General features: G+C 37.8%; 2 protein-coding genes across 5 annotated transcripts; both read left to right on the top strand.

The window, feature by feature from the left end:
* The first annotated feature begins 405 nt into the window (after positions 1–405).
* Positions 406–6,736, top strand: LOC117614845 (ABC transporter E family member 2). 4 transcript variants are annotated; one of them, XR_004583928.1, is made up of 14 exons: positions 412–651; positions 1,301–1,417; positions 2,259–2,344; positions 2,441–2,538; positions 2,619–2,736; positions 2,845–2,934; positions 3,667–3,971; positions 4,085–4,280; positions 4,364–4,549; positions 4,645–4,914; positions 5,516–5,761; positions 6,032–6,164; positions 6,242–6,342; positions 6,517–6,736. XR_004583928.1 is itself a non-coding variant. In XM_034343759.1 (13 exons), exons 2-12 carry the CDS (start codon positions 1,315–1,317, stop codon positions 6,149–6,151), a joined length of 1,818 nt encoding a protein of 605 aa, XP_034199650.1. In that variant the 5' UTR covers positions 406–651; positions 1,304–1,314; the 3' UTR covers positions 6,152–6,164; positions 6,242–6,736. The 4 variants fall into 4 exon arrangements, 2 of the variants coding, with proteins under 2 accessions (XP_034199650.1, XP_034199649.1); XR_004583927.1 differs by having other exon boundaries at positions 6,389–6,736; XM_034343759.1 differs by having other exon boundaries at positions 406–651; positions 1,304–1,417; positions 6,242–6,736.
* A 2,555-nt stretch (positions 6,737–9,291) lies between these two features.
* Positions 9,292–12,051, top strand: LOC117616485. Its single transcript, XM_034345816.1, has 3 exons — positions 9,292–10,010; positions 10,124–10,224; positions 11,158–12,051. Exons 1-3 carry the CDS (start codon positions 9,454–9,456, stop codon positions 11,808–11,810), a joined length of 1,311 nt encoding a protein of 436 aa, XP_034201707.1. The 5' UTR covers positions 9,292–9,453; the 3' UTR covers positions 11,811–12,051.
* The last annotated feature ends 1,479 nt before the right edge of the window (positions 12,052–13,530 follow it).

The raw sequence follows: 13,530 nt of genomic DNA, 5'->3' as shown, positions 1-13,530 counted from the left end.
TTTCTGTTATTTACAAAATTTGACATATATAAATCTAAATACTGAAATTGTTTATTTTTAAGAATTTAAATGTTGGAGATATAAATTCCATCATTTAAGAATTCTATGCAATTTTTATTTCCTTCATCCAAGGTTATAGGTTCGGTTTCCCTCACTCAATATCAATTGTTTAAAAAAAAAAAAGAAAAAAAAAGGTGTACTTTGGCCCTAAAATATTGTTAATGGAGGCGAAATTGCTTTCAAAATAAAACTCTCAATTGAAAGACCGGCCCAATATTGACCATAAAAAAAGAAAGACCGGGCCAACCAAATAAAACTTTAGACTTTCAATTGCACGTGGCGTTGTATCAGTACTGGTTCTATACTTTTTGGAATAGAACCGGCCGCACCCAACTAGTGAGCTTTCTGAGACTCATTAGGGTTCTCTATTCTACTCTCACACCCAAAATTTCTCCTCTCTATCGCCGCTCAGGCCGCCGCACGCATCCGCCTCACTTCTTCTAGTCTATATCATAATCTCGGCGTCCTCGAATCTCTCTCTAATCTCAGCCTCATCGCTTCCCTCTATCTCATCCGATCATTGGCGTCAGCTCCTTCGAATCTTGGGGCTGCGGCGTTGTCAATTTCCAGTGCTTCATCCAACTACATTCGGTATGTGCTTGCCAATTTTATCTAATTTTAGGGTTTGTTCTGTGAATTTTAACTTAGGGTTTTTTAGAAAATTATTTTGGGGGCTTCGGTTTTAATTAGGGAGTTTATGTATTCTAAGTTAAATTCAAAGGATTCATAGCCTAATTTAGGGTTTAGCTATACTAAAAAATGAATTAGACTTTAGTTTGAAATTCAATTGGGATTTCGGTTTAAATTAGGGTTTTGAGAAAATTGAATTGGGGCTTAGCTGATTAATTGGGGTTTAAATTCGATCTGGGGTTCAGTGATTATTTGGAGTGAAAAATTCAATTAGGGTTACGCTGCTGCTACTTCTGTTTATTTTCAATTGGGAATTATTATTGGCAATTGGTTTGTATTGAGTGTTCATGAGTGGTATGATGATTTACTATTTACTGATTATATGTAATTTAGTAATGTCTGCATATTTGTAATTGGGGGTTTATATGTAGACAAAGAAAGAGAGCAGATGTCTCTAATCTCTTGTTATATGTAATTTGATGGTTTACTGATTACATGTACTATTACCTAATATAGACAAAGTAAGAGAAGCATATGTCTCTTATCTCTTGTAATGTCAGTGTGCATTTGATCCTTTGCTTAATTTGATCGGTCGATTTACTGTGGATAGAAGAAGATTAGGAGATGGCAGATCGGTTAACCCGTATAGCAATAGTGAGCTCCGACAGATGCAAGCCTAAGAAGTGCCGCCAGGAATGCAAGAAGAGCTGTCCTGTCGTCAAGACTGGTATATTATAATTCCCTTTCTTTTTTACATTATTTCTTGTATTTTGTATATAATATATGTATATGTGTGTGTGTGTGTGTGTGTGTGTGTGTGTGTGTGTGTGTGTGTTTCTATTCATAAACAAGATAATATATGTATATGTGTGTGTGTGTGTGTGTGTGCGTGTGTGTGTGTGTTTCTATTCATAAACAAGATAAAATCAGGATTAATTGAATTGCTCGAGATAAAGGTTCTTTTGTTTTCACAAAAACAAGCATATCTTTTCTTGTTGCTTGAGATATGATATTGCTATTATGCATATGTGTGATGCACAAATCCTGATTACTTGGATTCCTCAGCTGGTTGTTTATCATGTGAACTGTTATTTATCCCCAAATGTAGTATTCCTTTTCAAATCATTATGGAAGCTACTTGTGATGGGAGTATGTCTTGATGATCATGTTAAGTAAATATAAGGAAATAAAGGAAATAGAATGCCTCCTGCAAGGAGAAATACCCAGAAAATTTATTGAGCTTGAAGCTAGCTATTCAAAGGGATTACATCGTATATAAAACCAAACAAAGATTCTAAGAAAGGTTACTCAAAATACAGACATGAGCTCCTGCATATAGTGAGGCAGCTCCACACACACACACACACACACACACACACACACAGAGATATATATATATATATATATATAATATTTCTGTATTGACAAGTTCTTGTCATGCATTATTGTAGCGCTATGTTTACTTCTATATAACTGAGCTGCTTTTTGAATTATCTTGTCTTGACTCAGACTTGATTTAAATGGTTGACCTTTATACAAATATACGATCTTGCCTGATTAATCTGCAGGTAAACTATGTATCGAGGTTACCCCTGCATCCAAGATTGCTTTTATCTCAGAAGAATTGTGCATTGGGTGTGGTATCTGTGTTAAGGTCTGTAGAAAGTGTTGTTACTGTCATTTTTCTTGTTCTATACACTAGTCATGTTTTAAAGGCATTCTTTGGACTCTATACCATCTGATGATGCAGAAATGCCCATTTGAAGCAATCCAAATTATCAACTTGCCAAAGGATTTAGACAAAGATACAACACATCGTTATGGGCCTAACACTTTCAAACTACACAGGTTAGTTCCTTATCACATTATATGGAAGTGATCATTTAAGCATTTGTGTGGTTTGGGATAACAGAAATTTACAATTTCAGGTTACCAGTCCCAAGGCCAGGGCAAGTACTTGGTTTGGTTGGAACTAATGGCATTGGGAAGTCAACTGCCCTAAAAGTTTTGGCTGGAAAGTTGAAACCAAATTTAGGTCGTTTCAATGTAATATATCTTACAAAACTTCCCCCTTCTCTGATAAGTATATCATTTTTTTCAAGTTGGTTTTGGTGCATTCTTTGATTATGTTATGTTGCTCTCTTTTTTCGGCAGAATCCTCCAGACTGGCAGGAAATTTTGACCTACTTTCGAGGATCTGAGTTGCAGAATTATTTTACCCGTATCCTGGAAGACAATTTGAAGGTACCTTTCAATTTGATGCTCATGATGTTTCATACGGAATTGGACATGAGTTTAGCTTTTTAGACAAACGTTTTGGACATTTAATGCATGTTTTTCTTAGATAGTTATGTTTATTTATCTTTTTTTTTTTTGGGCTTTCTATTTGGTTTGTGTTTTAGTTGTCTGTAAAGATCATTTTGGGTTGTCTCTGACTCTGGTTAATCGGGTTGAAGATCCAGATACCTCGAGTTGTTGAAAGAAAAAGTTAAACATATTTATTTTAGAACTACGACTTTGAATTTCATTATGTATGAACTCAGTGGCCTACTTTATAGTACTACAGATCTAAGTTGTGGTGATATCTCCTAGTGCTTGCTATTCAAGATAGTTCATAGGCTGCTTCCAGTACTGGGTGGGTGATCTTAATGCCATTAATGGGATGGTCAAGATAACTGGGTGGGTGATCTTAATGCCATTAATGGGATGGTCAAGATATAGTTGAACATAAACAATTTGGTGAATGGAAATATTATTTGCATCTCATGATAATGAATTTAAGACAGAAATGCCTAGAAGTATGATACTTGAAAAAAATGCTTAATGCAGTATAAAAGGGTTTAGTCTAGACAAACAATGTTGCATGCATTTCAATTTTTTGGCCATCATTGGTTGTGTCTAACACTTATATTGTTTTATGTAATATTTTTGTCTTCCTGTTAATTGCATTTTTGTATTTCTCTTTTCATTTAACAGGCCATTATAAAGCCCCAGTATGTTGATCACATTCCAAAAGCAGTTCAAGGAAATGTTGGGGAGGTGCTCAACCAGAAAGATGAAAGGGATATGAAGGAAGAACTGTGTGCTGATCTTGAGCTGAACCAGGTTATAGATCGTAATGTAGGGGATTTATCAGGTGGGGAGCTTCAAAGATTTGCCATTGCTGTCGTTGCCATACAGAATGCAGAGATATATATGTTTGACGAACCTTCAAGTTATCTTGATGTGAAACAGAGGCTTAAAGCAGCCCAAGTTGTCCGATCTTTGCTCAGGCCTAATAGGTCTATTTTTTTATATTTGACTTCCTTCAAATTTTCATTTGCACGTTTGTGTTGGATTTCTTGATTGTCTTCTTGCATCTTTAGCTAATAGTTATATATCCTTGTATTTTCAGCTATGTAATTGTTGTGGAGCATGATCTTAGTGTCTTGGATTACTTATCAGACTTCATTTGCTGTTTATACGGGAAACCGGGTGCATATGGAGTTGTAACTCTTCCTTTCTCAGTTAGAGAAGGAATTAACATCTTCTTGGCCGGATTTGTTCCTACAGAAAATCTTAGGTTCCGGGATGAATCTCTGACCTTTAAGGCAAGATTATAAATTTTGTCCATGAAATGCTCTTTTGACTTATCAGTACTTTGTGATTCACTTTTTTTTTTTCCCTTTACTAGGTTGCTGAGACTCCACAGGAAAGTGCTGAGGAAATTGAGACATATGCACGATATAAATACCCATCTATGACTAAAACTCAGGGAAACTTTAGGCTTCGTGTTGTTGAGGGAGAATTTACGGATTCTCAAATTATTGTTATGCTGGGTGAGAATGGAACAGGGAAGACAACATTTATCCGTATGCTGGTATTCATTCCTTTGATTTCTTTCTTTTTAAAATTCAGTCATAATCACTTTGCAGCTTGAGACATTGAGTTAGGATACACTTGTCCAATTTGCAGGCTGGTCTATTGAAACCTGATATTGTAGAAGATTCCAATGTGGAGATACCTGAATTCAATGTTTCTTACAAACCCCAGAAAATCAGTCCAAAATTTCAATCCACTGTCAGACACTTGTTACATTCAAGAATTCGTGATTCATATACCCATCCCCAGTTCATGTCAGATGTGATGAAGCCTCTTCTTATTGAACAATTGATGGATCAAGAAGTTGTGAATCTCTCTGGTGGAGAGCTGCAAAGGGTTGCATTATGCCTATGCCTCGGGAAGGTAAATGCTTGGTTGAGCTTTTTCATGTGTCTCGGTTATGAATTTCAGAAGCCTGAAATTTTCCAGAAACATTATTTTTTGATTTCCTGTTGTAGAAAAATCAGTAGTGTTGGCTTTTCCTTATTTTCAGCCTTGCAAGTATAGTAGGAAGGGAGATGTTGGGTTATTGATGTGAATAAATAAAGTGGCCCTTTGTTTCTTGGGTTGGATCCCTTTCAACACTTTACGGTACCCACCTCTTGTATTTGATGCCTTGGATTCATCTGAGAAGGCTGGAATTGACTGTGTTTGGAAGTTGGGAATGGGTTAAAGGGTGTTCTCTTTTCTTTTTTCTCTAACGTAAGTATTGGGGGATTGCCATTGTCCCCGACTAAAAGCAAGTATCTGCCATTTTGTTTGAGTTTTTCAGTCCTCGAACTATATCATGACCGCATGTTTGAGTTTTTCCATGCATCTGTTTTGGTCCCTGCATTTGGTTTCCGTTTTTCTTTTTTATCATTTGACGCCAGGAAGGTGATTACTTGTAGTTTTGTGTTGTTCTAACTGGTGAAAGTGCATGCGGATCAGCTTTAACTGATACATTTTATTTTTCTTAATGCAGCCTGCAGATATCTATCTTATAGATGAACCAAGTGCCTATCTTGATTCTGAGCAGCGTATTGTTGCTTCAAAAGTCATAAAGAGGTTTATCCTACATGCTAAGAAAACTGCATTCGTGGTTGAACATGACTTTATTATGGCTACCTACTTGGCAGATAGAGTTATTGTCTATGAGGGGAAGCCATCAATTGATTGTGTTGCAAATTCTCCACAGTCATTATTGACTGGGATGAATCTATTCTTATCTGTAAGTGTTGCAACTTCTTCTTTTCAGTCAATTATTTTGGCGTCCTACTATGAAGAGGGAGAGTAGTGTGTGATAATAGGAATATAATTTTGAAATTGGTCATTCTTTGTGCATAATCACAACTTATTGCTGCTAACTGGTGTTATTTGTACCACCACTCTGAAAATGAGTCTTAAAAGGGATAAGCTGTTGGAAACCTAAATAGCATGTTATTGGAACTGCTCTCTCTCCACAAGTAATTTTCATTGATTTTTGGAATGCTGCATGCAGCATCTTGATATCACATTTCGACGTGACCCCACTAACTACCGCCCAAGAATCAACAAATTGGAGTCAACGAAGGATAGGGAACAAAAAGCTGCTGGATCCTATTATTACTTGGATGATTGATATAACCACGAAGGTATGCTTCATTCGTTACTATGTTTATTCCATGTTTGTTTTGGCATCTTTGATATTTACTGGTGTTCTACTTTGCAGTTTTGGCAAAATTTAGAGGGCTTCAATGTGATCTAATAATGGAATCCCGGCTGAGTCATGACATGCTGACAAATGATGGGAGGTCCTTTGTCTGTGAAGAGGTGATGTTTGTTTACCAGTGAGTTTCCGTGAATGAGAGTTGAAGAGGTGATGTCTGTTTACCAGTGAGTTTCCGTGAATGAGAGTTTCCAGGCCCTTCCATATTGTTGCTAGTTGAGTACATTATGCCCTATGTGTGCTTGCACTTATCCCAATTTTGTTAAAATTTGTCTCAGGGCGACGGAATCTAAATGTACAATGGTCTCTCATAGTATCAATTTTTTCTTTCTTTTTGATTAACTTTTGTGCTTCCAGGGTTTATGTAACTTTTGTCTCTGCCATTATGATTTTTAGTTTTCACACCAGAAATGCATGGGTGTTTTAACTCTGAATTAAAAAGAAGTTTGCTTCATATTTGCACATGACGGGTTTGATTGATGGGCAGGATTTGATGAACCACCTTTTCTAACTGCACAGAGGAGGTACCACTCTCCTGCCATGTTTGTTTGGTGAAGTGCCAAACGAAAAATCTGAAAAGATGAGGATAATAGATATTTTATTGTCTTGTCTGGTGTATGATTGAATTGGATTATGATTATATGGTTATACTTACGGTCCTTTGGATTGAGATATTTTACCACATGAATTATGATGATGCAAACTCGTTATGTTAGATTACGGTCCTTCGTTTGTACCCGGGTCCTGACTTGGGAGATTTTTATTTGTACCAACCAACCAAGTATTTTGATTTCCCCATTTTAAGTTTTGTTTGTATTTTTTTTTTTAATATAAAAGTAATCTCCTAATTTCTTAAAATCCCCCAGTAATTTTTTTAAATCCTTGATTTGAAATGGTCTGGTCTGGTCAGGTCAAAAAAATTCCTTCATATCGGAGAAGTGTTGTGTGAGTCCATCTAAAAGAGTCCGTGATCGCACTCTCTCCTTGTAAAAGAGGCGTTGACAGAGCCGATGAGCCCGATGAGCATTTTCTTTGTAATAATCAGAATCTCTTGTCTTGTCCTCCAATTAATCTCTTGTAGTCTGGATATGCGATATGTAACAACTAAGAAGATGAAGGAGGAGGAGGAGGAGAGAGGGCTTCATCAACCATGCCCAAGTTTCTGTCCTTGAATAACAAATACCTCAATTATGTTTTTTTGGGTTTTGGGGAGAGGGTTTACACGAACATTCTTGGATGCTTGGGGGTTTCAAACTTCTGCCTACAGAATTTGAGACCAAAAAGTTAAATCAACTGAGCTAATACCTTATTGGCGAAGGCTAGCAATATTATCTCTTCATTTTGTTTTTCTGCTGAACGCCCGCAATATTAATGTGCTCTTAGTTTGAAAGAAGTGAACAATGTACGTACTCATAGGTAGCTCCAACGATGCTGGTACTTTTAATAATGTGTTAATTGTTTAATGTTTGTGGAGTTAGAGAGAGTTGGATTCCAATTTCCATACCATGATGGATTAATTGGATGATGCAGATGCAGCCCTGAGCTGAGTGAGTTGGAACTTGAGAACCGACATGGAGATGAGACACCGCTTCCTTCCACTGCTTATCTATCTTAAGGCAGTGGTTGGTTGGTTGGCCAAAACCAATCTCACTTCCAACTTAACCAAAACCAACCACTCCCAAATTTTCTACTAATTAATTAATTAATTATTTGACATATATAGTGAATTACAAAATGAGGGTTTGCAATGTGAATATGACTTATGATTGATGAGACTTAGAAATGAATCAATCTTTCCATGTGGTAGATAGATATATGCAAATTGCAATGCATGTGAGAATTGATAATCCATATAATATAAAGATGTGTATCATTATTTATCATCTTCATCATATATATATATATATATATATATATATATATATATATATATAAGAGATAGATAGATAGATAGATAGGAATCTTAATTGGTAAAGTAGGCAGGAGTAGAGGACGAGCTGCATGCGACACGAATGAAATGAATCAGCTTGTATTGATGATATTGACTAGTCTAGTGACACAGGGTTCTTTCTTTCTAAGGCCAGTAAGCTAAGCTGGCTGGCTGGCACACACATATCAATGATTCTAGAGACACAGCAGCCAGCCCACTTTGCATTGCAATTTTCTTGGTGTGTTTCAATGAATCAAAGAATTTAGATAATACAATGATTATTGTTATTTTCATATGAGTCATATTCATATATTCATTCATGTTACATATGCATGACAGTGGGAAACATTGATGGTGGAATAAAAATTGGACGCTTCCTATTCTTTCTCTGCCTCTCTCTTTGGCTTATGCACTTTTCCTTTTCGATTCCATCATCATTTTGCACACTTATTAACGGAAATATTCACCGCAGCTTTAGGGACAGTATTTCCACTGCCCCTCTATCATGAATCATGATTCATGCAATGCCCTTTTCCTTTTTGATGCTTGCTTCCCCGATTTTCTACCCATGCAGTAGAAAATTCTTGACATGTTTCTTCTTCTTTTTTCTTTCTCTTTCAACTTTCAATTGCAGGACTATCTGACTTTTCAGTGCAAAAGGAACTTGTTCACTCAAGAAGGAGAATAAACAAAGGCCCAAGAAAGCACAAGAGAATAGCTCCAATAACGCACGCATCAGCAGCAGCATACAATACAAGCACATATCATCTCCACAGCCACGACAAGCAGTCTAACCAAATCGCACTCGCACACAACATGTTACGTGTTATTTTATCCTTCCCCTGCATCTTGTGGACCACCCCATTCACATCACACACCACTCAATCAACCGTTCAATCCATATGTACCTGCTCTGTGATTCAACCCAGTCAATCGAAAGGTCAACCCTCTTCTATATATGACTCAAATCAAACTTGTACATAAGACAAACACAGTAGCTATGCTTGCTAACCCAAAACAAAATAAAAAAGCATTAATTTATTACCCAAAAAAGCAATAAAATAATGAAGTAGACCCACCTCACTGGACGACCTCCCGCTTTGCCTTTGCTTATTATTAGTTATTTACCCACATCTCGAATCCATCTCTCTCCACTACACAAACAAAACCATCTCAAACTTCAAATATTTATTTATTTTTATGAAAAGAGCAGCAGAGACAGAGAGCTTCTTCTTCAATTCTATTATATCTCTGCTTTAGTTTCTGTTGGTGATCTGCTTTTTTTATGGCTCTGCTTACTTTTGTACCTGAGGCCACGGAGCCCAAGAACAAGAAGAAAGCACCACCACCATCAAAACGCAGGCAAAAGCAGTCGTCGAGCTCCAAAAAGCAACAAAACCCACCATCCTCATCCTCATCCTCATGGGACCAGATCAAGAACCTCCTCACCTGTAAACAGATCGAAGGGTCAAGAGTTCATGACCCCTCAAAGAATCATAACATCGTCAATGGTGGCGCAGGCGCAGCTGCTGCCGGGTACTCGAAACTGGGGTCTTCTTGCAGCTCCATTTGCAGCTTCAGAGATGTCGTTCATGGCAACACCAGAGTCGTTCACAGAGCCGACAACTCGCCTGAGAGTAGCTCGCTGGGTCAGGAAACTGGGTTACTGGGTCGGAAACATGTGACTCGGTCATCAACTCGGTCTTCCTCCTCTAGATCCAACGCTACTGGGACTGGTGCTGCTTATAATACTACGTCCGCCTCCTCCTCCTCCTCCAGAGGAATGCAATTCAGGAAACTCTCTGGCTGTTATGAGTGCCACATGATCGTTGACCCTAGCAGGTATACATTTTTAATTTAATTTATCTCCAACATATAATATGCTCGTTACATTTCAGGTACCCAATTTATATATCTAGAAATTAATATGGAGAAGTAAATTTATAAATGTTCAGGTACCCAATTCCGAGGTCTAGTGTTTGTGTTTGCTCTCAGTGCGGAGAGATCTTCCCCAAGATGGATAGTTTGGAACATCACCAAGCAATTCGCCATGCTGGTAACTACTGTATACCATACATGCTAATTAATATATATGCTATGCTACCTCTTAATAATAATCTTTTTATTATTCATTTCATGATGCTGAATTTTCTTTATATTTCTTTTACTGTTTCTTCATTACCAAATTTCTATTATACTATTGGACATTTTTGTTAATAGCTAAGGGCTGTTTAGTTTTTAGTTTTTAGTTTTTATTTTTTATTTTTTATTTTTTATTTTTTTGCGCTATAGTATAAAGGAAAAAGAGGGAGAACGAAAGTGAGAATGAAAGGGAAGATGAGAGGAGAGGATGAGAGGAAGGTGTAACAAAAATGAAAACAAAAACTAAAAACTGAAATATATTTGAAATTATTTTCACTTTCAAGATTTTGTTTTCACTTTTGTCACTCATCCCTCTCATGATCTCATCCCAACCCTCAATTTCATCCTCACTCTCATTTTTACTTTCATTTTTCTCCATACTCTAACACCAGGAAAAAAAAAAAAAAACACTAAAATTAAAATAATTATTAAACAAGCCCTAAAACGTTTTCAATAGAGTTTATAGCTTACAATCTTTTTATAGGTCAGAATACTTAGCTCCAACAATTTTGAAATAAAAACAATTGAAAGATTTGTAAATTTACCAACGATTGATTGCACCTCATAAAGGCAGTCAACTTGATGAGTACAAACCTACAGCTGTCCATGCATGACCGAATAAATGACACTCTGATATGTAAGGTGGCCTGTCTTAATTCGAGAAGAAAGACTGCCCCACTTTTCTGACGTTAAAACTCAACCATCCTGACGCTACCTATATTTTCATTAATTGGGTGTTTTACAAATTCTATAAATTAGTTTTAATTAAACAAAGATTCCATTATAATTTATAAGAAAATAAAGGTGGATTAAAAAGTAATAATATCTTAATTTTGTATTCGCGCAGTATCGGAGCTGGGAGTTGAAGATTCCGGCCGAAACATTGTGGAGATAATATTCAAATCAAGCTGGCAGAAGAAAGACATTCCCATCTGCAAGATCGAACGGATACTAAAGGTTCACAACACTCAGCGCACGATCCAACGGTTCGAGGACTGCCGGGATGCCGTGAAGAACCGTGCGCTGGGCACCACACGAAAGAACCCCAGGTGCGCAGCGGACGGGAACGAGCTGTTGCGTTTCCACTGCGCCAGCATATCGTGCACGCTCGGCGCACGTGGCTCGTCCAGCTTGTGCGGCTCCGTACCTGGCTGCGGAGTGTGCACGATCATCAGGCATGGCTTCCAAGGCAAAGCAGGAGGGGAAGGGGGCAAGGGAGTGCGGACCACTGCCAGCAGCGGTAGGGCCCACGACTCCTTGAGCTGTACGGACGGGCGTAGGGCCATGTTGGTGTGCCGTGTCATTGCTGGCAGGGTTAGGCGCATTGCGGACGATGCGCCGACGGAGGAGGATGCGTTGTCGTCCTTGTCGGCTCCTGGCTCCTACGATTCTGTAGCCGGATTCGTCGGAATATATTCAAATCTCGAGGAGCTGGTGGTTTATAATCCGAGGGCCATCCTCCCATGCTTCGTGGTCATTTACAAGGCTCTAGAGTCGTGATTAACGTCGTCGTTTTTAAACCCTATTTGGCGTTCCTCTTCATTATGTTAACTGACTTGTCTAATTTTCGGGTTGATTTATGTGTTGGTGTATATAGATGATATTCTCTATCATTTTCACATGGTAATGCTAGTGAGGCCTACTTTTTTATTTTTTGTTTCTTCTATGTTTGTTTAATGGGTTTAGTTCAACTACTCGACTGCAAGTGTTTTTGTTAAATTAATATTAAACTGTTTTATCATTTGGGCAAGCTATAATTTAATTAAAAATGAGTGTCCGGAAGCTGTCTGTCTTCTTCTTTTTAATCTTCTTTCAGACCAGTGATGAAAACAATGAACATTCATGTGACCGATGAAGACGGTATATATATGTATCCAGTAGAAGTAGAGTAAGAGACAAAGCAACTGCAAGTTTTAAGAGGTAGGCATTGATCTGTCATCATCTTCAATGGACGCCTTTCACTGTCTAAACTTATAACTCTTTACTTCATCATTCATGGTGGGTCTCCTTAAGTCATGTTTTGATGAGAGGTGATATTCAAGCATATCAAAGCCAGTGCCACAAGCCCCACAACCAATATTTAGGCAAGCTAGCCTAGCTAGCTGCAGATCAGAGGCATGCGTACGTAGAGAGATTTCCTCTTTCATACAATTTGTTTGTCATTTTTCTTCATAATAATTCAGCAGCTAGAAAGTAAAACAATAAACTAGTTAGATTCTTAGGCGGTTATCTATCTCTATAAGCACAGATTTGTGCCCCCACTAAGCCAAGATTAACAGGGGCCACGTGAGATAATCTCCGAATTACTGCGAGTACATTATGACCTTAGAACCCGAAAAAAAGAAAAAAAAAACTCACCAAGTTGACAGATGATATATAATTGCGTGCACATGCGTCATTGTTTCTAGTGTCAGAATACTGTGAAAAAAACCCTAACAGTTTAATTTATTGCATCAGGGATTCAGCGTAGTGATGGATTATTGCACTAGTTATGGAAGATAGTGTAAATAAGTAGAGAAGGAAAGGAAGAAGCAGCTAGGTTTTCCAAAAATCATGTTTAATACATAATCCCCGTTGAGATTACTGACAATCTTGCACGTAAAAACATGCTAATAGAAGCGTAGTGCAGGTCAGCCATTGGCCCATGCTCTAGTGTAAAATTCTAATTAAGGCTCCTGCTAGATTTGACAGCGCAACTAATCTTACTTAAACTTACTAACAAGAATCTTATTGAGGCTTATTACACAAACAAGAATCCTAGCTTGGGGCGGGCGCTCTCTCTGTCTGGTAGCTAAATTGATAAATTAAATTAAATTAAACAGTAGCTAGTTAGGCTAGCAAAGCATGCATTGACAAGTGGAGGTCGCTCTGCACTTCTACTTATAATTAGTTTAACGTAACTTTCGAATTATAGACAAGACACTTAGACACGCACACACCCCAACTGGTTATTTGTCTTTTATACTAGCCAGCCATTACACTCCATGTCCATCGATGTACGACCAAAAAACCACTCACTGATGATGAAGTCCACGTGAGACGTAAGTAGGTTTCCTTTGTCAATGTGAGCCCATTGATTGGGGCCGAACCTGTCAAGTCATTAACTTAACTTCTTCCGTGCCACATCGACTGGATCGCATAATTAATTTTGATCCTTTGATTGGGTCAGGCCCAAAGGCCATTCCCTCACCAATTGTCCAAAAATACGCTTCAATTGACA

Source organism: Prunus dulcis, chromosome 1, assembly GCF_902201215.1.
Source record: "Prunus dulcis chromosome 1, ALMONDv2, whole genome shotgun sequence".
NCBI classification, from domain to species: domain Eukaryota; kingdom Viridiplantae; phylum Streptophyta; class Magnoliopsida; order Rosales; family Rosaceae; genus Prunus; species Prunus dulcis.
The sequence above is the reverse complement of the archived record's forward strand: the minus strand, read 5'-3'. Positions and strand labels throughout refer to the sequence as shown.

Coding starts and splice junctions, on each gene's coding strand:
- LOC117614845 (XM_034343759.1), top strand. CDS start 1,315: ATGGCAGATCGGTTAACCCGTATAGCAATAGTGAGCTCCGACAGATGC. Junction 3,972..4,084: donor TCTTTGCTCAGGCCTAATAG/GTCTATTTTTTT, acceptor TTGTATTTTCAG/CTATGTAATTGTTGTGGAGC. Junction 4,281..4,363: donor ATGAATCTCTGACCTTTAAG/GCAAGATTATAA, acceptor TCCCTTTACTAG/GTTGCTGAGACTCCACAGGA.
- LOC117616485 (XM_034345816.1), top strand. CDS start 9,454: ATGGCTCTGCTTACTTTTGTACCTGAGGCCACGGAGCCCAAGAACAAG. Junction 10,011..10,123: donor ATGATCGTTGACCCTAGCAG/GTATACATTTTT, acceptor ATAAATGTTCAG/GTACCCAATTCCGAGGTCTA. Junction 10,225..11,157: donor CCAAGCAATTCGCCATGCTG/GTAACTACTGTA, acceptor GTATTCGCGCAG/TATCGGAGCTGGGAGTTGAA.